Raw genomic sequence first — 25,382 nt, forward strand, 5'->3', positions numbered from 1 at the left:
AAAGCGTTTCGGGCAGGAAAAACACTAAGACTAAAACTTAATACTAATTGAGATTAAAGTATAAAATGTGTTGAGAAAATATAAAAATAAAAAAGGGGGGACATGGCAGGAAAAAGCAAAAATACAATTAGGTCGACAAACAGCGTTGTTTCAAAATAACAGACATGGTTGACAATAGAGGGGTAAGGTAGGTTACAGGGAGTTAATTAGGTAGTGTTTCGTTTTTATCTTAAACTGGTTGAGAGAGGTACAGTCTTTAACATGATTGGGAAGGTCATTCCACATTCTGGGTCCCTTCATTTGTAGAGCATTTCTAGAGCATTTCTTCAAGGTGAATAGTTGCATCAGGTGAAAGGAAACGTGCCCAACCATTTCTGCCCCGCCGGGGATTCCCGATTGTGAGTGGAGAAGGAAGCGGACTGTACGACTGGCACGTTAAAATGTGATGTAGTACTCTTGGAGAGGACAGGTTGAAGGTTAGGACGCCCAGCAGGTATGTGGAGACTCACATGGACTACAAGGCGAAAATACAATGTTAGAGGGTAAAAATAAACAAGGCGAAGGCCGAGCCCACATTGTACTTCCACCGAGACCATATAGTTATACCCTTATATTGTCCTTATATACCCCGTTAAGGACAATAACCGGAGCCAGTGCCTATACGGCAACTCCTCCACCCACGTGATCAGCCACACCATTATGCTTCGCTAACACGGCTATACACACCGCTAAGCAGCCAACCTCTCATCCACCGCGCACTACGCCAATGGCTTATTGCTTCACATAATATAAAAAAGTCTCACTTTCACTTCTAAAACAACCACGTCATTGAGCTCCAAGAAAGGGCCAGGTCATCGGTGCACCTCGCTGACCTGTTTGGCGCGTGCCCCATGACCACTGTGGGGCGTCCTAGTCTCCTTATCTGTATCATTACTCATACACGCCGCTCTATGCCAGCCTCATCAACTCACCGCTCTACGCCAGGCTCATCAACTCACCGCTCTACGCCAGGCTCCTCAACTCATCAGGTGCCCAATACTCTACAGCCACCCGCTAAATTAACTCCCCGGGAAAAAAGTAGATGCCAGTTTCACTAATAACAAACATCTTGATAAAGGAATTTAAGGTATTTGGTCAACTACTAAGAAATTGATTATAATATACACACTTCATTCACCTAAGATATAATAATTAAGGTATCCCTTTTATTGAAATTAATTCAAACGAAACCTATTAACAAATGTTATACTTGGTATTGTTTGTAAACTTGCTAAATTAAACTTGTTAGCAGGTTAGCGTAAAATAATAAATTGCTTTTATTCAGTGAATTGTAATCATACTGCATTGCACTGAAGGTCAAAGCAGAGAACATATGATTAAAAAAAATAGTTATTGTATTAAATGAAGACACAGTTTATGTTTTGTGACAGCGAGTTTGAAAGCGCTAAGAGTAGCGACCACCTGGCCGCTCTGAATATAGTGACGGCAACTGCCACTGGCCAGTGTTGATCCAGACAGTGTTAAAGATGGACGCATTTTCAGCGTCGTTCATTACTAAATCTCTCATAGCCGGAGGTAAGAATAAAATTTACTGTATTTTAATGTATGAAAGTCATATTATTTTGTTTTCATTATATTAATAAATCTTAAAATGTGACTATAGTTGTGCAGAATAAGGCTAATATTAAGGATGAAAAGTGTTGTGCAGCCTCTGGAACCCCATTAGATACGCCCGAATCGAAATAAAAGTATTCGTATATTCCGTCAGAGAAGTGTTAAGAAATAATAAGTACCAAGTTGAAGAAAGTTCTTCTTGAAACGTCTAGCATTCTGTAACATGATTCACTCAGCTGTGCCCTCCAGCAAAATGGAACTGGGCGTTTACACACCAGTTACATCCTCTTCAATATTGTCAACACGGACTACTGACCCACTCTTAATTAATTTTTGTTTTGCTCTAACCAAATGTTATTTATAAACCGACATAGAGGGAAATATATGTGGGAATGTGAATATAACATGGCAATGCAAGGGTGGGTGGATATATAGCGGTAAATCCACCCACTTCCGCGAGAACAGTTGTACCACCACAACTGTTCAGCCCTCCCTTACCGCCACCCACACACCGAGCGGTAACACTCATTACTCCACTCATATACCGTGGCACTTTACCTGGCGCTCAAGTAGAGATTTATATTGGTTTTATTTAGTATTTGTTGGTGGTAGAGCATGCGGGTGTGAGGTGTGAGGATTGGCAGCCGTGGTGAGGTGACGGGTTATTCACCCGGGCTCAAGGGTGGGTGACGGGTTATTCACCCGGGCTCAAGGGTGGGTGACGGGTTATTCACCCGGGCTCAAGGGTGGGTGACGGGTTATTCACCCGGGCTCAAGGGTGGGTGACGGGTTATTCACCCGGGCTCAAGAGTGGGTGACGGGGCTGTTCACCCGGGCTCAAGGGTGGGTGACGGGTTATTCACCCGGGCTCAAGGGTGGGTGACGGGTTATTCACCCGGGCTCAAGAGTGGGTGACGGGTTATTCACCCGGGCTCAAGGGTGGGTGACGGGTTATTCACCCGGGCTCAAGGGTGGGTGACGGGTTATTCACCCGGGCTCAAGGGTGGGTGACGGGGCTATTCACCCGGGCTCAAGAGTGGGTGACGGGGCTGTTCACCCGGGCTCAAGGGTGGGTGACGGGTTATTCACCCGGGCTCAAGAGTGGGTGACGGGTTATTCACCCGGGCTCAAGAGTGGGTGACGGGTTATTCACCCGGGCTCAAGGGTGGGTGATGGGTTATTCACCCGGGCTCAAGGGTGGGTGATGGGTTATTCACCCGGGCTCAAGGGTGGGTGATGGGTTATTCACCCGGGCTCAAGGGTGGGTGATGGGTTATTCACCCGGGCTCAAGGGTGGGTGACGGGTTATTCACCCGGGCTCAAGGGTGGGTGACGGGTTATTCACCCGGGCTCAAGGGTGGGTGACGGGTTATTCACCCGGGCTCAAGGGTGGGTGACGGGTTATTCACCCGGGCTCAAGGGTGGGTGACGGGTTATTCACCCGGGCTCAAGGGTGGGTGACGGGGCTATTCACCCGGGCTCAAGAGTGGGTGACGGGTTATTCACCCGGGCTCAAGAGTGGGTGACGGGTTATTCACCCGGGCTCAAGAGTGGGTGACGGGTTATTCACCCGGGCTCAAGGGTGGGTGACGGGTTATTCACCCGGGCTCAAGAGTGGGTGACGGGTTATTCACCCGGGCTCAAGAGTGGGTGACGGGTTATTCACCCGGGCTCAAGAGTGGGTGACGGGTTATTCACCCGGGCTCAAGAGTGGGTGACGGGTTATTCACCCGGGCTCAAGAGTGGGTGACGGGTTATTCACCCGGGCTCAAGGGTGGGTGACGGGGCTGTTCACCCGGGCTCAAGAGTGGGTGACGGGGCTGTTCACCCGGGCTCAAGGGTGGGTGACGGGTTATTCACCCGGGCTCAAGGGTGGGTGACGGGTTATTCACCCGGGCTCAAGAGTGGGTGACGGGTTATTCACCCGGGCTCAAGGGTGGGTGACGGGTTATTCACCCGGGCTCAAGGGTGGGTGACGGGTTATTCACCCGGGCTCAAGGGTGGGTGACGGGTTATTCACCCGGGCTCAAGAGTGGGTGACGGGTTATTCACCCGGGCTCAAGGGTGGGTGACGGGTTATTCACCCGGGCTCAAGGGTGGGTGACGGGTTATTCACCCGGGCTCAAGGGTGGGTGACGGGTTATTCACCCGGGCTCAAGGGTGGGTGACGGGTTATTCACCCGGGCTCAAGGGTGGGTGACGGGTTATTCACCCGGGCTCAAGGGTGGGTGACGGGTTATTCACCCGGGCTCAAGGGTGGGTGACGGGTTATTCACCCGGGCTCAAGGGTGGGTGACGGGTTATTCACCCGGGCCACCCGACTCACCCGTTCTTCACCCACACTAGAAATAATTATTACCGCTCTTAAGTTATCACGGCAGTTACGAAATAATTCGCTTTGGCGTTATCTTGAGGTTATCTTGAGATGATTTCGGGGCTTTAGTATCCCCGCGGCCCGGTCCGCGACCAGGCCTCCACCCCCCAGGAAGCAGCCCGTAGCAGCTGTCTAACTCCCGGGTACCTATTTACTGCTAGGTGAACAGGAACATCAGGGTGAAAGCAACTCTGCCCAACTTGTTTCCGCCTCCACTGAAACAGTTCCATAAAATTTATTTTAGTTCACAAATTAGATTGTGCCAACTAATAATAGCTTAGATATAAGAACCTGTCTACCATTGACAGCGCCCGACGCGCTAGCAATAGATAATATGATAAACTATTTAAATCACAATGTGTTGATTTTAAATTAATATAATTATATAATAATATAATTTTTTTGCAGTTTTAATAAATTGACGTTGTAGACCTTGTGTGTTTATAGCCATTTTCAATTGACTGTTCCGACTGCAGTAGTTAATTATCGGGAGAAAGTACCAAGCCAGTACGAGTACTGTATGTAGTAAAGACTATACTATAGTCATGGTATAGTCTATATAGCCTATATAGTCTATAGTCATAGTATAGTCTATATAGTCTATAGTCATACTATATTATAGACTATGTAGGTAGAGTGGCTTAGAGAGTACTAAGCCAGTGGGACTATATAGCCCTTGGAAGGAGTCAGGATAAGGATTTGGGATGGGACGGGTGGGAAGGAATGGTGCTTAACCACTTGGACCATCGGGGATCGAACGCCGGCCTGCAGGAAGAGAGGTCGTCGGTGCACCAACCAGTCCAAGTGGTGGAGAAAAAGGTTCATAGACAACATTCTTAGATAGTGACACTGATAATACTAATGTACCAGACATAGTCACTGTGATAGTGTACACTTATATACGGTATTGTGCTTGTTGCTGGGTACCTATAGTCGGGGTCCCTGGGTACCTATAGTCAGGGGTCCCTGGGGTACCTATAGTCAGGGGTCCCTGGGTACCTATAGTCAGGGGTCCCTGGGTACATATAGGCAGGGTCCCTGGGGTACCTATAGTCAGGGTCCCTGGGGTACCTATAGTCAGGGTCCCTGGGGTACCTATAGTCAGGGTCCCTGGGTACCTATAGTCAGGGTCCCTGGGGTACCTATAGTCAGGGTCCCTGGGGTACCTATAGTCAGGGTCCCTGGGGTACCTATAGTCAGGGTCCCTGGGTACCTATAGTCAGGGGTCCCTGGGTACCTATAGTCGGGGGTCCCTGGGGTACCTATAGTCAGGGGTCCCTGGGGTACCTATAGTCAGGGGTCCCTGGGTACCTATAGTCAGGGGTCCCTGGGGTACCTATAGTCAGGGGTCCCTGGGTACCTATAGTCAGGGGTCCCTGGGTACCTATAGTCAGGGGTCCCTGGGGTACCTATAGTCAGGGGTCCCTGGGGTACCTATAGTCAGGGGTCCCTGGGGTACCTATAGTCAGGGGTCCCTGGGGTACCTATAGTCAGGGGTCCCTGGGTACCTATAGTCAGGGGTCCCTGGGGTACCTATAGTCAGGGGTCCCTGGGTACCTATAGTCAGGGGTCCCTGGGTACATATAGGCAGGGGTCCCTGGGTACCTATAGTCGGGGGTCCCTGGGTACCTATAGGCAGGGGTCCCTGGGTACCTATAGTCGGGGGTCCCTGGGTACCTATAGTCAGGGGTCCCTGGGGTACCTATAGTCAGGGGTCCCTGGGTACCTATAGTCAGGGGTCCCTGGGGTACCTATAGTCAGGGGTCCCTGGGTACCTATAGTCAGGGGTCCCTGGGGTACCTATAGTCAGGGGTCCCTGGGGTACCTATAGTCAGGGGTCCCTGGGGTACCTATAGTCAGGGGTCCCTGGGGTACCTATAGTCAGGGGTCCCTGGGGTACCTATAGTCAGGGGTCCCTGGGGTACCTATAGTCAGGGGTCCCTGGGTACCTATAGTCAGGGGTCCCTGGGGGTACCTATAGTCAGGGGTCCCTGGGTACCTATAGTCAGGGGTCCCTGGGGTACCTATAGTCAGGGTCCCTGGGGGTACCTATAGTCAGGGTCCCTGGGTACCTATAGTCAGGGTCCCTGGGGGTACCTATAGTCAGGGTCCCTGGGGTACCTATAGTCAGGGTCCCTGGGGGTACCTATAGTCAGGGTCCCTGGGTACCTACAGTCAGGGTCCCTGGGTACCTATAGTCAGGGGTCCCTGGGTACCTATAGTCAGGGGTCCCTGGGTACCTATAGTCAGGGGTCCCTGGGTACCTATAGTCAGGGGTCCCTGGGTACCTATAGTCAGGGGTCCCTGGGTACATATAGGCAGGGGTCCCTGGGTACCTATAGTCGGGGGTCCCTGGGTACCTATAGGCAGGGGTCCCTGGGTACCTATAGTCGGGGGTCCCTGGGTACCTATAGGCAGGGGTCCCTGGGTACCTATAGTCAGGGGTCCCTGGGTACCTATAGTCAGGGGTCCCTGGGTACCTATAGTCAGGGTCCCTGGGTACCTATAGTCAGGGTCCCTGGGTACCTATAGTCAGGGGTCCCTGGGTACCTATAGTCAGGGTCACTGGGTACCTATAGTCAGGGTCTCTGGGGGTACCTATAGTCAGGGTCCCTGGGGGTACCTATAGTCAGGGTCCCTGGGGGTACCTATAGTCAGGGTCCCTGGGGGTACCTATAGTCAGGGTCCCTGGGGGTACCTATAGTCAGGGTCCCTGGGGGTACCTATAGTCAGGGTCCCTGGGGGTACCTATAGTCAGGGTCCCTGGGGGTACCTATAGTCAGGGTCCCTGGGGGTACCTATAGTCAGGGTCCCTGGGGGTACCTATAGTCAGGGTCCCTGGGGGTACCTATAGTCAGGGTCCCTGGGGGTACCTATAGTCAGGGTCCCTGGGGGTACCTATAGTCAGGGTCCCTGGGGGTACCTATAGTCAGGGTCCCTGGGGGTACCTATAGTCAGGGTCCCTGGGGGTACCTATAGTCAGGGTCCCTGGGGGTACCTATAGTCAGGGTCCCTGGGGGTACCTATAGTCAGGGTCCCTGGGGGTACCTATAGTCAGGGTCCCTGGGGGTACCTATAGTCAGGGTCCCTGGGGGTACCTATAGTCAGGGGTTCCTGGGGGTACCTATAGTCAGGGGTTCCTGGGGGTACCTATAGTCAGGGTCCCTGGGGGTACCTATAGTCAGGGTCCCTGGGGGTACCTATAGTCAGGGTCCCTGGGGGTACCTATAGTCAGGGTCCCTGGGGGTACCTATAGTCAGGGTCCCTGGGGGTACCTATAGTCAGGGTCCCTGGGGGTACCTATAGTCAGGGTCCCTGGGGGTACCTATAGTCAGGGTCCCTGGGGGTACCTATAGTCAGGGGTCCCTGGGGGTACCTATAGTCAGGGGTCCCTGGGGGTACCTATAGTCAGGGGTCCCTGGGGGTACCTATAGTCAGGGGTCCCTGGGGGTACCTATAGTCAGGGGTCCCTGGGGGTACCTATAGTCAGGGGTCCCTGGGGGTACCTATAGTCAGGGGTCCCTGGGGGTACCTATAGTCAGGGGTCCCTGGGGGTACCTATAGTCAGGGGTCCCTGGGGGTACCTATAGTCAGGGGTCCCTGGGGGTACCTATAGTCAGGGGTCCCTGGGGGTACCTATAGTCAGGGGTCCCTGGGGGTACCTATAGTCAGGGGTCCCTGCGGGTACCTATAGTCAGGGGTCCCTGGGGGTACCTATAGTCAGGGGTCCCTGGGGGTACCTATAGTCAGGGGTCCCTGGGGGTACCTATAGTCAGGGGTCCCTGGGGGTACCTATAGTCAGGGGTCCCTGGGGGTACCTATAGTCAGGGGTCCCTGGGGGTACCTATAGTCAGGTGGGGTCCCTGGGGGTACCTATAGTCAGGGGGTGTCCCTGGGGGTACCTATAGTCAGGGGGTGTCCCTGGGGGTACCTATAGTCAGGGGGTGTCCCTGGGGGTACCTATAGTCAGGGGGTGTCCCTGGGGGTACCTATAGTCAGGGGGTGTCCCTGGGGGTACCTATAGTCAGGGGGGGTCCCTGGGGGTACCTATAGTCAGGGGGGGTCCCTGGGGGTACCTATAGTCAGGGGGGGTCCCTGGGGGTACCTATAGTCAGGGGGGGTCCCTGGGGGTACCTATAGTCAGGGGGGGTCCCTGGGGGTACCTATAGTCAGGGGGGGTCCCTGGGGGGCAACTTCTAGTCAGGGGGGTCCCTGGGGGTACCTATAGTCAGGGGGGGTCCCTGGGGGGTAACCTATAGTCAGGGTGGGTCCCTGGAGGGTAACCTATAGTCAGGGGGGGTCCCTGGGGGGTAACCTATAGTCATGGGGGGTCCCTGGGGGGTAACCTATAGTCAGGGGGGGTCCCTGGGGGGTAACCTCTAGTCAGGGGGGGGTCCCTGGGGGGGTAACTTCTAGTCAGGGGGGGTCCCTGGGGGTACCTACAGTCAGGGGGGGTCCCTGGGGGGTAACCTATAGTCAGGGGGGGTCCCTGGGGGGTAACCTATAGTCAGGGGGGGTCCCTGGGGGGTAACTTCTAGTAGGGGGGGGGTCCCTGGGGGTACCTATAGTCAGGGGGGGGGTCCCTGTACGTCTGGCAGCTGCTGTACTCTGTAGTGTCTCCTGTAATTAACAATGGTAAGTGTCAGTACAGTCACAGGTAAGAGTGGGAAACCGATGAGCACCAACTAGTCCAGATCATTGTGAACTGTTTTGAGTCATTTGGGCTTGTAAGTCCATCTGTGAGACCACATTTGATTGATGAACATAAGGCGATTATCATTTAATTTTATGTAGTAGTGTAAATAAACTTAAAGTTACCTCTTAACCCGTCGTCTGCGCATATATTCGCGGTCCATTGTTAGCAAGTCTTAACTTGTACAGTTTTATGCTGAATCTATCACCAAAGGAATCCCACCACTATGTAGAGAAAGGGGCCAAACATCGCCTGATTGTGTTAAGTGCAACATTGCCTTGGGGTTGGAATGCTTATAAATAGGTATAAGGCTTCTTGGTAAAGAGACGGGAGACATCTCCCGTCTCGTAGGGTGTAGTCGCACCTCCACAGATCTCCAGTATCAGCTATTGATACTGTTGATGGCTCAAAAGGGCCACCACTTACGGGCTATTCATGCCCGTGCCACTTCTTGGGTGGCTTAATCTTGATCAATCAGTCAATCTTGGTAAAGAGTGACCTCTGCTGAGACAATCTTCCCAGTCATCTTGACAGCTTCCTGCGGCCCACATCACGTCTATAAAAGGTCACATCTTACACCACACAGCACAATGTAGAAAAGAAAACGGAAGAAAAATATTTTTCACTCATCTTACATCAATAAATGAGAATGTGTATTCACCTAGTTGTGCTTGCGGGGGTTGAGCTCTGCTCTTTCGGCCCGCCTCTCAACTGTCAATCAACTGTTTCTATTACTACTATTTTTTTTTTCATACCCCCCCCCCCCCACACACACACACACCAGGAAGCAACCCGTGACAGCTGACTAACTCTCAGGTCCCTATTTACTGCTAGGTAACAGGGGCATAGGGTGAAAGAAACTCTGCCCATCGTTTCTCGCCGGCGCCCGGGATCGAACCCGGGACCACAGGATGACGTGTCCAGCGTGCTGTCCGCTCGGCCACCGGTGTGAGCGAGGCTGCAGGCTAGACTCATTTAACTTTACAGGATTAACGGCTTCACAGTCTTCCCGGCTTGGCGCTTTCTTTTATTACTTGACAGGATTAATGGTTATGTTATCAGGCGTCATATGGTCGGGATCTGGGTCTACCCCATGTCCTCTTTAAGTAGGAGTGGCTCCTGTTGCGACCACCATAGTGTCCCGTGAAGTCTGAAATTTGGGGTTGATTGACCATAGATTTGCTATTGATTTATGCACTGGAATTGCCAAGTTCCAGGTACTTCATGCCATGAGGTACCTGGAGCTTTGCAATTACTTTATTCACTCTCGTGTTCTTGAAGATATCCTCATATTGTACCCAAAATTTGCCAGTGCAGACTACTGAACATAAGGCCCGGTATAACTAACCATCCTGCGAGATGGGGACTTTTAGTACCACTGCTGCTTTATTCACTCTTGTGTTGATATCCTCATAATGCTCCCAGAGTCTGCCAGTGCAGACTGCTTATCACATGCCTCTGTATGACTAACCATCCTGTGTGATGGGGATTTTATAGCATCACCTAGTTAGCTTTTTTGACACACTGTACTCTACTTCATATAGTCTAGGGCAGCTGCACTAATGCACATGTATCTCATGTATTAATACAAAAAAGTTAGGACGTTGAATGTCGCTAACGTTGATTGAACATTACTTTAGTATGTTTTGTCCAGTGTGAGAACGGGAGGGTTAACAGCAGGGAGAATGGTGGAGAGGGAGGTAGACTGTGAGGGAGGGAGGAAGGGAAGGAGGAAGGAAGGAAGGAAGAGAGACTAGAAGGAAGAGTGCAAGGGAGATTGGCTCTCTCTCTGTCTCTTTCTTTCTTTCCCCCTGGTGGGTACTCGCTGTAGTAGGGTTATAACCCCATGGAACAGCCTAACTGGCGAAACCGTAAAGTGCTTTACTGCAGCTTTGACAATCCGCCGGGTTTCTGGCCCCTTGTGGCCACTAGAGAGATGACGGTGCCCGGGCAGCATGGGGCCACGGATGGTCAACATGAGCTGCTTGTGCTATATCTTGGATTGTAGTAAAATTGAGCCATTTAGAGATAAATCTAAGCTCACTCTGTATGATATGGCAACCTATCTTATTACGATGGATATACTACCTGAAATCCTTGCACTGTACCCACATTTTGCTTCCAGTAGATGAACGACATATGAGATTCAGAAACAAGTAGCGTATTGTGAGGACTAATAATAAACAGAAGCTCCCCTATGACTCTGTAATATCCCCATTGGCCAAACTATTATGTATTAGCGATAAGACCTACCATTAATGTATGATGACTTACTGTAAATATGTAGCTCTTGTAATAGCACTTTCTCTGTAACTAGGTGACATTGTATCTATAAGGTGTGTAGGATAGATGAAATTGTTTATGTAATAATCTAAGATGAGGTCTGATAAATACCTTTTGTGCCCTCTGTAATGCTTTTGCGCTACCGCTCACAGGATGAGTATGGGGTGCACAATAAACTAGCCCCCTCCGGCGGCAACAATAAACTAGCCCCCTCCGGCGGCAACAATAAACTAGCCCCCTCCGGCGGCAACAATAAACTAGCCCCCTTCGGCGGCAACAATAAACTAGCCCCCTCCGGCGGCAACAATAAACTAGCCCCCTTCGGCGGCAACAATAAACTAGCCCCCTCCGGCGGCAACAATAAACTAGCCCCCCTTCGGCGGCAACAATAAACTAGCCCCCCTTCGGCGGCAACAATAAACTAGCCCCCCCCTTCGGCGGCAACAATAAACTAGCCCCCTCCGGCGGCAACAATAAACTAGCCCCCTCCGGCGGCAACAATAAACTAGCCCCCCTTCGGCGGCAACAATAAACTAGCCCCCTCCGGCGGCAACAATAAACTAGCCCCCCCCTTCGGCGGCAACAATAAACTAGCCCCCCTCCGGCGGCAACAATAAACTAGCCCCCTCCGGCGGCAACAATAAACTAGCCCCCTCCGGCGGCAACAATAAACTAGCCCCCTCCGGCGGCAACAATAAACTAGCCCCCCTTCGGCGGCAACAATAAACTAGCCCCCCTTCGGCGGCAACAATAAACTAGCCCCCTCCGGCGGCAACAATAAACTAGCCCCCCTTCGGCGGCAACAATAAACTAGCCCCCCTTCGGCGGCAACAATAAACTAGCCCCCCTCCGGCGGCAACAATAAACTAGCCCCCCCCTTCGGCGGCAACAATAAACTAGCCCCCCTCCGGCGGCAACAATAAACTAGCCCCCTCCGGCGGCAACAATAAACTAGCCCCCTCCGGCGGCAACAATAAACTAGCCCCCCTCCGGCGGCAACAATAAACTAGCCCCCTCCGGCGGCAACAATAAACTAGCCCCCTCCGGCGGCAACAATAAACTAGCCCCCTCCGGCGGCAACAATAAACTAGCCCCCCTTCGGCGGCAACAATAAACTAGCCCCCCTTCGGCGGCAACAATAAACTAGCCCCCTCCGGCGGCAACAATAAACTAGCCCCCCTTCGGCGGCAACAATAAACTAGCCCCCCTTCGGCGGCAACAATAAACTAGCCCCCTCCGGCGGCAACAATAAACTAGCCCCCCTTCGGCGGCAACAATAAACTAGCCCCCTTCGGCGGCAACAATAAACTAGCCCCCCTTCGGCGGCAACAATAAACTAGCCCCCCTTCGGCGGCAACAATAAACTAGCCCCCCTTCGGCGGCAACAATAAACTAGCCCCCTCCGGCGGCAACAATCAAAAAGCTGCTTATGGTGAAGTTGTCACGGTTCTCTGGTGAGAGGTGTGCATCATAGGGCGAGGTGGTGATGGTACGTCACGGTGGTGGTGGTGGTGCGTTACGGTGGTGGTGGTACGTCACGGTGGTGGTGGTGGTGCGTTACGGTGGTGGTGGTACGTCACGGTGGTGGTGGTGGTGCGTTACGGTGGTGGTGGTACGTCACGGTGGTGGTGGTGGTGGTGCGTTACGGTGGTGGTGGTACGTCACGGTGGTGGTGGTGGTGCGTTACGGTGGTGGTGGTACGTCACGGTGGTGGTGGTGCGTTACGGTGGTAGTGATGCACCACCACCGTCTAGTTATACCAGCAGGTGATGAGATGCGTCTCTTAGCACCAGCCTCTTGACCTTTAATCAACGTGGAAGTGGTTCCTAAGCTCATGTTGCTGTGTTAGATCCAGCTACTGGGAACACAATGTTCCAAGTAGCACGGGCTATGGTGAGCCCGTAGTGGACTTACCTGGCACAGGAGCAGGGCTGTGTCCAAAGCTCAACGGGCTCTGTCTTATCTAGCGGTGTTTAAAGTCTATCTCCACCACTTCACTTCTTAAGACGTTCCATGTGTTAATTTATCCTAATAATTGAAAAGTTGTCTCTTATCTCTGGGGCTCACCTAGATGATTGGGCTGTGTGTTCCCTCGTTTGTGTATTATCAGTCTTAATTTGTATAAACTTGTCTGTCTGTATGGTTCTAAGATTTTGTATGTGGTGCTCATGGCTCTTCTCTTCTAGTGACGTGAGGTGTAACTTCTTTAGTGTGTCCTCGTAACTCATACCTCTCGGCCCGGGACCAACTTGTCGCATACAGTTGAACTTTTCCCAGCCTCGTGTTGTGTTAAGCGACACTCATGCTGATGCTGCATATTCCAGAACTGATCTCAAATAAGTGGTATACAAGGTTCCCTATGACTGTTCGGATTGGTAAAGGCGGTTATGTTGGCCATGCTGGCCTTGCTGGCCTTGCTGGCCATGCTGGCCATGTTGGCCATGCTGGCCATGCTGGCCATGCTGGCCATGTTGGCCATGTTGGCCATGCTGGCCATGCTGGCCATGTTGGCCTTGCTGGCCATACTGTTCATGCTGGCCATGCTGGCCATGCTGGCCATGCTGGCCTGCGTGTGCCGCCCATGTGCGTTTTTCCTGCCAGATTCCAGGAGGATTTAATGTGCCCTGTGTGTCCGGCCTCTTCTTCCCAGTATCAGTCATCTGTACTTGAGTTACGTAAACTCCACTTTATTAAACTTTATTAGCCACTTGTTGGATCATTCTTTCGCTTTGTCAAGTGATAATATAGTTTTCCCAAACTTCCATTGTACTGTATTTATCTTTCCTCGTAATTTTCACACCATCAGCAAACATTGAAAGGATGGACTATAAGTCCTAAGTCATTCATATAGATTATGAATTAAATTAGCTTTAGTGAGCCAATTTAGTGATGGGTGTGTGATGCTGGTGGTACCATCCCACCACTCTAAAGTCTCTTCTTACTGGGGGGCTCCGAGGTCCGTGGCTTAGATAATCCATTATCCACTGGTACAACTCCTGCCTGATTATCCATTTTGCGCACTGACTGGTCTCTTGGGAGGGTGCTGTCGAAGGCTTTCTGGCGGTCAACACATGGACAATCACTCCACCCTTTTGTCATGTTGAATATCCCTTACCTGGTTCTAGATCTCTAATCAAGTTAGTAATGCAGGACATGTTATGACACCATGCTGATGTGTTATACAGGTGCCTCTCTCTAGACTATAACTCACTGCACTATATGTAGAACACGTCTCTTCTAACCCTGTATATGTAAAACAGACGAGGATGTGTGTTGGTCATGTATGTTATGTAGGATATGTATGTTGGTTTACCATTATAAAAACACGACAGTCAGCTTCTGTGGTAGAGTGCTCAGTAACTCCACACGTTGTCTAACATCTCTAACCCTGACCATGGAGGACAAAAGGAAATGTATATATACATACACACAAAGATCACAATAGAGTGATGCATCAAATGAACAAATCCGCGTGAAGTCGGTGGGATTCCCGGTTGCCATTGTTTTACCATGTCGTGGCCTCCAGGTATTACTCCAGGTTTTTTTCCTTTGTTCCGTTTTTTACTCCGTGGTAGTTCTCATGTTTCCAGAGACCTGTTATATACCGCAGTAAGTGGCCAGCATGAGACGTCTCATTGTATTCTCGATGAAGCCTCATTGTATTCATGATGAAGCCAATCATCATGGGTTCTCCTAGTTTGTTGACTGAACGCGATCACTGTTTACAGTCACATGTAATGTGCTTGACTTGGGACCCCATCCCTTTCTTGAGACGCCCCGTGCTGGCTCCCTCAGTCTGTCTTCTTGGTGCTGATATCTCGGCGAGGGTGTTGTAAGGTGAGGGTTGAGGGAGGAGTTGGGTAACCCTGGTATTACGGCTCACTTACTGGCCTATTGGGGGTTTTGGGAGGAAGTTGAGGATGGCCATAGGGTAGGTAGGGTGGCCATAGGGTGTCGAAGGTAGGGTGGCCATAGGGTGTGGAAGGTAGGGTGGCCATAGGGTGTGGAAGGTAAGGTGTGACATAGGGTGGGGTATAGGAAGGGTGGTGGACGGGTCACTGGGTAAGACAGCAACCTGTGATTGATATTCAATTCACGGTAAAAATGAGGCGCTCTCGGGACTAAGGTTCACTGGCGTCGGTAGGTAAGGTGGGGTTGCCTACACGTTCCTACCCTACTTGTTAGCGGGTAAACCACTACAAATTTGACGCATAACATAGTCCGAATTGGCTGCGGAGTGAGGGGGAGAGATTTATGCTACTGTTGTGGTTGGCTCTGTGCTATACAGCATGGTGTGTGTCGCTCATCATGCTGCGTGGTGTGCGACGCATACCATGCTGCGTGGTGTGCGACGCACTGTGCAGCATGGAACAGCCCCCCCCCCCTGTGAGAGGTGTGGAGCACCATTGTGGACCTTGACAAAGGTCTCCAGCCGTGTCCAAGCTCAATATGGCGCCCTTGGAGATCTTTGGTGGCGATCACAGTCATGGACGACCACATCACACAAGAGAGGGCGGGGCTCGCACTCTTGGCCACACCCTTCCTGTCTTCCTGCCTTTTCCTTTCCTTTCCTTCCTACCATTCCTTCCTCCCCTTTCCTGCCTTTCTTCCTTCCTTTCCTCCCCTTCCTTCCCTCCTTCACCTCACCCTTGCCCTTCATTAGCAGCTAAACCTGAGAATGTTTGAGAGATGACGAAGCCTTAATTTGCGACACTTGATATTCACTATAGATTATTGAAGGTGTTTATTATTGCACGTGTGAGACCCCCCTAGCAGGGCCTGAGGGCGGGTCAGTACCTGGCCGGTGTTCGTAGCCATCATTAGTGCTCTTCCCTCAGCTCTATTCTCCATTCCTCTTAATATCCATTGACGTCATAGCTGTTACTTGTAACATGTTAGTGTTCACTATTTTGTATTTACCATTCTATTTTGAACTATGGTAAACTATGATAAACAAATAAACCCCGCCATGCCCTGGTGACTATTACTCCCTCATCTATCCATATCTCAACTATGGTATTTGTGCTTGGGGTTCTACTACCCAAAATCATTTACGTCCTCTAATTACTCAACACAGAGCTGCTATTTAAACAATATCCAACTCTGGCCCCAGACATCACTCAGGGAGCCTCGTAGCCTGGTGGATAGCGCGCAGGACTCGTAATTCTGTGGCGCGGGTTCGATTCCCACACGAGGCAGAAACAAATGGGCAGAGTTTCTTTCACCCTGAATGCCCCTGTTACCTAGCAGTAAATAGGTACCTGGGTGTTAGTCAGCTGTCACGGGCTGCTTCCTGGGGGTGGAGGCCTGGTCGAGGACTGGGCCGCGGGGACACTAAAAGCCCCGAAATCATCTCAAGATAACCTCAAGATAGATTCAAGATTCAAATCTCTGAATATTTTAGATATCAAGTCTCTGCACATCCTCTCATGTGTACTCTATATATTTAAAGCCCTGAACTGTAATGTCAATCCTGACCTTATAAGCTTCCTAGAAGGTTGTAACAGAACCCATGGGCACCACACCTGAAACAAATGCCTATTTGATATTCCAAGAGTACCACTTAACAAAACTAGAAATGCTCTACAAATCAAGGGAGCCAGAATGACCTTCCCAACCATGTTAAAGGTTGTACCTCTACCAACCAGTTTAAGAATAAAACTAAGTACTACCTAATAAACTCCATGTAACCTACCTTAACCCCAAAATGTCAACCCATGTCTTACTATTTTAAACAATGCTGGTTGTTGACCAACTTGTACAATTGCTGATTTCTGCCATGTTCCCCCCCTTTTTTTTATTCCATTTTTCAACACAATTTATACTTTAATTTGAATTACTACTAAGTTTTAGTCTAAGAGTTCCCCCCCCCCCCCTTAGCCACTTGGGCTGGACGGTAGAGCGACGGTCTCGCTTCATGCAGGTCGGCGTTCAATCCCCCGACCGTCCAAGTGGTTGGGCACCATTCCTTTCCCCCATCCCATCCCAAATCATTAAATCCTGACCCCTTCCCAGTGCTACATAGTCGTAAAGGCTTGGCGCTTTCTCCTGATAACTCACCCCCCCCCACACAGTGCCCGAAACGCTATGTGTAATAGTGGCTTTAGGTATTGTATGTACTAGCTCTATAAATCCAACATTGTATCTCTGCATCTATGTATGTACTTCTCCTGAACAAAAAAAAAATAATTTAATTTAAATTTGCGTAGTTTCAACGTAACGTTTTTGTAAGAATGTGTAAGGATTACCATTGTGTGTGAAGGTTGGTGAAGAATGTGTGTGGAGGAAGCAGAGAGGGAGAGGGAGGCCGGGAAGGCCCAGGCTAGAGGGGATAGTTGTGGTGGTGGTGGTGGTAATACCAAGAACAAGGAGAGGTCTGGCTAAGGTGATCACCGGGATGGTCAATCCTCTCGTGTCTGTAAGCTGCCATCTTTCCTGCCTCAATATTGTCACTAACGTCGTCACCATTTATCTCTTAAGGCTTCCATTATAGTTTGTGTCTTGCAGTTTTCTGTCTACTGTATTATTTTATACTATAGTTGACACTTGTAGCGTGTTATATATGACATACGACTCTGGGGTTCATATATATATATATATATATATATATATATATATATATATATATATATATATATATATATATATATATATATATATATATATATATATATATATATATATAATATATATATATGTCGTACCTAATAGCCAGAACGCACTTCTCAGCCTACTATTCAAGGCCCGATTTGCCTAATAAGCCAAGTTTTCACGAATTAATGTTTTTTCGTCTACCTAACCTACCTAACCTAACCTAACCTAGCTTTTTTTGGCTACCTAACCTAACCTTACCTATTAATATAGGTTAGGTTAGGTAGGGTTGGTTAGGTTCGGTCATATATCTACGTTAATTTTAACTCCAATAAAAAAAAATTGACCTCATACATAGAGAAAAGGGTTGCTTTATCATTTCATAAGAAAAAAAATTATAGTAAATATATTAATTCAGGAAAACTTGGCTTATTAGGCAAATCGGGCCTTGAATAGTAGGCTGAGAAGTGAGTTCTGGCTACTAGGTACGACATATATATATATATATATATATATATATAATATATATAATATAATAATATATATATAATGCAATTGACGATCACAAAACACTGATCATTTTTATGCGGAAAATCCACAGAGAAATGTGAAAGGAAGTGAACGTTTTGGCCTGATTAAAGCCGTTGTCAACACCAAACTGTGTTGAGTCTGTGTTGAGATGGACCTCGTGGTCGTTCTGGTGGTAGTCTCCAGAGTGGTAGTGAGACTGGAGATCAGGGGATGGATGGGGGTCTTCATGGTGGATTTCAGCCTCGGAGGGCTGGCTGTAACAGTTATGGAGCTGGTGGATGTGTTGACCTCTAGGTCTGCTTTTTCTTTGGCTGAGCCGTGCTGTCGTTTGGTGAGGTGGCCTCCACGAGGAAGTCTTGTATCGAGTAGGTGTCGAATGTGTGCTGTGGCGGTGGAGCTCCTGCTAAGATTTCCTCGTCTGAAGAGTCCGTAACAACTAGTTGGTGATTCGACTTTCGTCTCGCAGCCTGAGGTAGGCTCAGGTGTTGTGGTTTAGTAGTAGAAGCTGTCTCACGGGCAATGGTGGTGTTGTTAGTATTTGTAGACAACACGTCTGCTAGTGTATTAGCTGAGGTGGTGATGGTGGGAGTGGTGGGAGCTGGGGAGGGAAATACCTCTGTCTGTGCCGCCCGGGTCTTGGGTGGTTGTGGAGTGCGTGTTGAGATGGACCTGGTGGTCGTCCTGGTGGTAGCCTCTGGAGTGGTGGTGGAGGCAGTGAGACTTGCGCCAGGGGTAATGATGGGGTCCAGGCCGTTGGCTAGGTACAGTGCGCCGAGTTTCTTGACTAATCGTTGGTTGTGTGGTCCAGCAAGGCTCTCCGCTGGTCGAATAAGACCAGGGATAATATCTGCACGTGATGCAAGGGACTGTGCGGGTGCTGGTAGGTCCTTAGGTCCCCAGTGTGGCGGCCAGGTGGTGTTGGGAGGAGCCAGTGTGGTAGGACTGGTCGTACGGCCGTAGTCTGCACCTGGCTTACAGAAGGGAGGCGCGGGAACTGGTCAGGTCTAAGGTCGCGGCGACTCGCTTCTGGGAGGTCGGCGGCGAGATGGTCTCCTTAATTGTCTTCAGTTCCTCCTTCCTTTTTGTGCAGAGGTCGGAGGTGGCGGCGTCCTGTTCTGTTTTGTTCCCAACGAAAGTTCCAAGTAGCACGGGCTATGGTGAGCCCGTAGTGGACTACTTGGCACAGGAGCGGGGCAAGTAGCACGGGCTATGGTGAGCCCGTAGTGGACTTACCTGGCACAGGAGCGGGGCAAGTAGCACGGGCTATGGTGAGCCCGTAGTGGACCTACCTGGCACAGGAGCGGGGCAAGTAGCACGGGCTATGGTGAGCCCGTAGTGGACTTACCTGGCACAGGAGCGGGGCAAGTAGCACGGGCTATGGTGAGCCCGTAGTGGACCTACCTGGCACAGGAGTGGGGCAAGTAGCACGGGCTATGGTGAGCCCGTAGTGGACTACCTGGCACAGGAGCGGGGCAAGTAGCACGGGCTATGGTGAGCCCGTAGTGGACTACCTGGCACAAGAGCGGGGCAAGTAGCACGGGCTATGGTGAGCCCGTAGTGGACTTACCTGGCACAGGAGCGGGGCAAGTAGCACGGGCTATGGTGAGCCCGTAGTGGACCTACCTGGCACAGGAGCGGGGCAAGTAGCACGGGCTATGGTGAGCCCGTAGTGGACTTACCTGGCACAGGAGCGGGGCAAGTAGCACGGGCTATGGTGAGCCCGTAGTGGACTTACTGGCACAGGAGCGGGGCTGTAACTGTCTGGTGATTATGAATCATGGGAGACAGGTCCACGGTGGCCCCACTATGCCTGGGGGACCATGCATATAAAGTTATGTAGCGAGTAGATTATCCCAATAATATACTCGCTCCAAATGCATTGTTAATATTCCTGTCAACCTTTGGGATCAATGAGGTGAGGCGTTGCCCGGGCAACACGGTGAGGTGTTGCCCGAGCATATAAGCAGCAGAATAGCAAACATTAACCAGTCTACTTTCAAGTGTGGTCTAGAGCAGACACTTGCGAGATACTGTACCGACGCTCAGTGCGCTCAACTCACACCAAAGTATCACCTGTGTACTTCTGTATATTCGACCAAATATATATATAGTATCTTAGTGTCTGTGTTTATTTGTCACCATACTTTACGTAACAATAGAACCGTTACATTGGTGACCCCAGAGAGTTTCGACGATACCCAGCCACGATGGACTACAACATGGACTCTCACTGGACCTCTACTGCTACTGTTTGCTGTGATGGAACACTGCCAACACCCTCGCCACAGCTATGATTTTCACCGCGTCCATCTCTGCATTTTCATCTACTACGGCTTGCTGCTCCACGATCGTTACTCACTCATCTGACAGCCTCATCAATGATTACATCATGTTGGATCTACAGCTTGTCCTGCCGACTCTCCGTCGCTGCCAGGGCACTGCTTGTCCTACGCCCACGACAGCTGCTCTGTCATCAGATTCATCTACATGTTCACTGCATTTTGATACTCGGCCGACTCGAGCTCTTTGCGCAGTACAGGACTTACAGCTTGCGTTTCCGACACTTCGTCGCCTTCAGGACAATTCAACTCTAGATGTGATTACCTCGTTGTCCTAACTACGTGCCTACATTACCTCCTAATGTCCTGGTGCCCGAGCCCATCCGCCCCGGATCTAAATGTTCCACCAGCGACCCAAGGACGCAACAATTATGCACATTCTTCTCTCCTGCTACACCGAGCTTGTCCACACACTGCCTACGTCTTTTGGTACCAGACTACAATTTCCACAGTCAACAATGTAGTACTCGGCGTGTATACAGTCCTAATCAACCCAAGACGCTACAGCTTCGACACAGAGCAGACAGCAGACTACGACCGCATCAAGCCGCCACGCTCTCGCTCCCCGAGTTCAGACACTCACAATTCTCAATCGAGCCGCCACGCTCTCCCACATAGAGCTCCACGACTCCGGCCTCACTTAGCTCTCTGCTTTGCTCCAGGCTTCGTCTCAACGTCTGCGACACTGCTAAATCCAGACACATCCGCCGACTACGCAGTTCATTTTTCGACCACAGTTACCAGCAGCACCGCCACCTACGACAACGGACGATCCTGTACGACCTCCCACCCTACAACCCCAGTTACCAGCCGCACCACAACCTGATCCTACGACGACGGACGATCCTGTGCGACCTCCCACCCTACGACCCCAGTTAGATGACATCAACGAAGAGGAGGAAGTTAACTTTGATAGTTATGTAACGCGAGCAGGGCGTACAATTCACCGACCAGCTAAGTTCCTTGATCAAGTATTTTTCCTTTCATCCCCTGGGAGGGGGAGTTCTGTAGCGAGTAGATTATCCCAATAATATACTCGCTCCAAATGCATTGTTAATATTCCTGTCAACCTTTGGGATCAATGAGGTGAGGCGTTGCCCGGGCAACACGGTGAGGTGTTGCCCGAGCATATAAGCAGCAGAATAGCAAACATTAACCAGTCTACTTTCAAGTGTGGTCTAGAGCAGACACTTGCGAGATACTGTACCAACGCTCAGTGCACTCAACTCACCCCAAAGTATCACCTGTGTACTTCTGTATATTCGACCAAATATATATATAGTATCTTAGTGTCTGTTTATTGTCACCATACTTTATGTAACAATAGAACCGTTACAGTTACAATTAGTTACAACTAATATAATGTGTTAAGGTTCTATAGTTCATCATGGAGCAGCTACGTCTACACAACAGTTGACTGGAACAACTTAACCCATAGTGGGTTACCTGGTTGATACCTGCTTGATGGAGTTCTGGGAGTTCTACTGCCCAAGCCCGGCCCGAGGCTAGGCTTGACTTGTGAGAGTTTGGTCCACCAGGCTGTTGCTTGGAGCGGCCCGCAGGCCCACATACCCACCACAGCCCGGTTGGTCCGGCACTCCTTGAAGGAATAAATCTAGTTTCCTCTTGAAGATGTCCACGGTTGTTCCGGCAATATTTCTTATGCTCGCTGGGAGGACGTTGAACAACCGTGGACCTCTGGGAGTGTTGTCTAAAGCTTAGTATCTTTGTGGTGAACGAAGACTTTATGCAAATGTAATCAATCTAAGGAAAATACCTAATATTAGTGTTATTATTTTAAGTTTTGGGAACATTGTTTAAAAGTTTCACAATAATTTTACTTTTATCAGTGAAGGTGATGGTTATCGCCGGTTCCGGCGCGTCAGGTAGTGCACTCGGGATCCTTCTCCACCCACAGTTGACAATTCCGGGTTCGAATCCCGGGCGGGACGCAGAAATGGTTGGGCACATTTTCTTTCACCCAATGTGTCTGTTCACCTAGCAGTGTGTAGGTACTCGGGAGACAGTCGGCTTGTTGTGGGGCTACATCCTGGGTGGGGTCAGTAATTCAGCCTTGGTGGGGGGGGGTAATTCGGTGTAACGGGGGTGGGGGAAATAGCTCTGACGAGTAAGTAGGAAGTGAGTAGAAGTAGAAGAGGTAGAAGGGTAGATAGGAACCGCTGCCACCATTGTAACGGGGGTGGGGGAAATAGCTCTATCTTGTCCATTATTCCACCCCCCAGTTAACTAACGAGGCCGGGGGAAACAGCTCTCTCTAGTCCGTTATCCCGTCCTCAGTTAGGTAACTATTCTAGAGCACCCTCCAGAGTTCCTAAGGCAACCTCTCTCGTTCAACACCTTGTAACCTAGGTATTTGACTACCTAGGTGCGGAGACTACAAGGCGCCGTCACTTGATCAGCTACCCGAAACTCTAGAGAACTTTAGAACACATTTCACTGCCACAAACGTATAAGAGAAACGAAAGGAAAGAGATAAATAATGAGGTAATTAGTGAGGGTTTGGGGTGAGAGAGGTGGGAGGAGCGAGGAGGGTCGTTAGTTGAAAGGGAGAGTTTAGAGGAAGGGTGGAGGGAGAGGAGTAGATAGGTATAAGTAGAAAAGTAGATAGAAGTAGAAGAGTAGATAGTAGAAGAAATGCTGCCACCATCCATTCAAGACCATTACATACAAGACAAGGAATGGAACTTGTCTGTATTACAATATCCTCATATTCTCAAAGATGTTATCAAGAGGTCATTATTAGTATGTTCCATCTGTATCATGTACTCATTAAAATCCTGAACCCAGTAACCGCAGAGGCTTTCTCACCTCAACTCAAAAACTCTAGCGAACAAAGTTAAAGACAATTTAAATAATAAATTCAATTATATTTTTCATGATAAGTATCATAATTTAAGCCATTCAACTTAATGTTCAAGATACAAAGTGAGTCATCATCCAAGAATTCGAGAACCCTACAACTTGACTGCCCCTGATCCTCACACAACCCTTGTAAACACGACCAAGTCACCTTAATGTTCAACTCACCAAGTGTCTGCCTATAGCTGGATAGAGAGGGGAGGGGGGGGGGGGGGCGGGTCTGTAGTTGACAGAGACTGTCCCGCCCTGCCGGCTGACAGCCTCTCTGGCTAGGCTGTCCTCTGCTCTGCTGGCTGTTCTTGTATTGCTCTATGCTCTGCTCTCCGAGTATATATCAACCCGTTCTCGCAAATTCGTAAAGTCAATATTGACTTATTAACTACGTGCATAGGTGATATACTAAACATAATAGATACCCCTAAAAAGATTCATAGAAAACACCAACCTTACCTAACCTTGTTAGTACTGTATCTTAAGATAAGCATCTTATTGCTTCGTAATTACAATTATTACTTAACCTATACCTATTATAGGTTAGGTAATAATTGTAATTACGAAGCAAAAAGATGCTTATCTTAAGATACTAACAAGGTTAGGTAAGGTCGGTGTTTTCTACGAATCTTTTTAAGGGTATCTATTATGTTAAGTATGTCACCTATGCACATATTTAATAAGTCAATATTGACTTATTAAATTTGCGAGAACGGGTTGTATATATTGGGGAACCTAGTAACTAACTCCGCCCACAAGTAGATAGCCCGAGGCACTTTACCAAGCCACTCCTTAAACGTCAGCATGTTTGAAGGCCAATTATCAAATTTGCAGAAGCAAGGTGAAATTCGCATGATCTGACCTCAGGTCACTTGGGGTCATTAACGTTTAGAGGTGTGAGACTCAGGCCCACCAAACTGGCGCCTCTCAAATCCTTGTCTGTGACTCATGAACTATATATATTTTTCAATAAAACTAAACCAAACACCTTTACGGTGTTACATCGGCCTTGGGGAGGGGGGGGGGTAATTCGGCCTTGGGGAGAGGGGGGGTAATTCGGCCTTGGGGAGGGGGGGGGGTAATTCGGCCTTGGGGAGGGGGGGGGTAATTCGGCCTTGGGGAGAGGGGGGGTAATTCGGCCTTGGGGAGAGGGGGGGTAATTCGGCCTTGGGGAGGGGGGGTAATTCGGCCTTGGGGAGGGGGGGGGGTAATTCGGCCTTGGGGAGAGGGGGGGGGTAATTCGGCCTTGGGGAGGGGGGGGGGTAATTCGGCCTTGGGGAGGGGGGGGTAATTCGGCCTTGGGGGGGGGTAATTCGGCCTTGGGGAGGGGGGGTAATTCGGCCTTGGGGAGGGGGGGGTAATTCGGCCTTGGGGAGGGGGGGGGGTAATTCGGCCTTGGGGAGGGGGGGGTAATTCGGCCTTGGGGAGGGGGGGTAATTCGGCCTTGGGGAGGAGGGGGGGTAATTCGGCCTTGGGGAGGGGGGGGTAATTCGGCCTTGGGGAGGGGGGGTAATTTGGCCTTGGGGAGAGGGGGTAATTCGGCCTTGGGGAGAGGGGGTAATTCGGCCTAGGGGAGGGGGGTAATTCGGCCTTGGGGAGAGGGGGTAATTCGGCCTAGGGGAGGGGGGTAATTCGGCCTTGGGGAGAGGGGGTAATTCGGCCTAGGGGAGGGGGGTAATTCGGCCTTGGGGAGGAGGGGTAATTCAGCCTTGGGGGGGGGTAATTCGGCCTTGGGGAGGGGGGGTAATTCGGCCTTGGGGAGGGGGGGGGTAATTCGGCCTTGGGGAGGGGGGGTAATTCGCCTTGGGGAGGGGGGGTTAATTCGGCCTTGGGGAGGGGGGGTAATTCGGCCTTGGGGAGGAGGGGTAATTCAGCCTTGGGGGGGGTAATTCGGCCTTGGGGAGGGGGGGTAATTCGGCCTTGGGGAGGGGGGGGTAATTCGGCCTTGGGGAGGGGGGGGTAATTCAGCCTTGGGGGGGGGTAATTCGGCCTTGGGGAGGGGGGGGGTAATTCGGCCTTGGGGGGGGGGTAATTCGGCCTTGGGGAGGGGGGGTAATTCGGCCTTGGGGAGGGGGGGGGTAATTCG

The 25,382-nt window shown here is 50.4% G+C and overlaps 1 protein-coding gene across 2 annotated transcripts in view; it reads left to right on the forward strand.

Annotated features, from left to right (window-relative positions):
• Positions 1–1,456: 1,456 nt before the first annotated feature.
• The window catches only part of LOC123765551 (solute carrier family 25 member 16), an 84,769-nt gene continuing 60,843 nt past the window's right edge, over positions 1,457–25,382 (forward strand). For both annotated transcript variants that reach the window (XM_045754229.2, XM_045754227.2), the window contains exon 1: positions 1,457–1,575. In XM_045754229.2, coding sequence (XP_045610185.1) covers positions 1,527–1,575 — 49 coding nt within the window. In that variant the 5' untranslated portion in view covers positions 1,457–1,526. The remainder of the gene's footprint in view (positions 1,576–25,382) is intronic.

The sequence above is a fragment of the Procambarus clarkii genome, chromosome 30 (genome assembly GCF_040958095.1).
Source record: "Procambarus clarkii isolate CNS0578487 chromosome 30, FALCON_Pclarkii_2.0, whole genome shotgun sequence".
In the NCBI taxonomy this organism is placed as follows: Eukaryota; Metazoa; Arthropoda; class Malacostraca; order Decapoda; family Cambaridae; genus Procambarus; species Procambarus clarkii.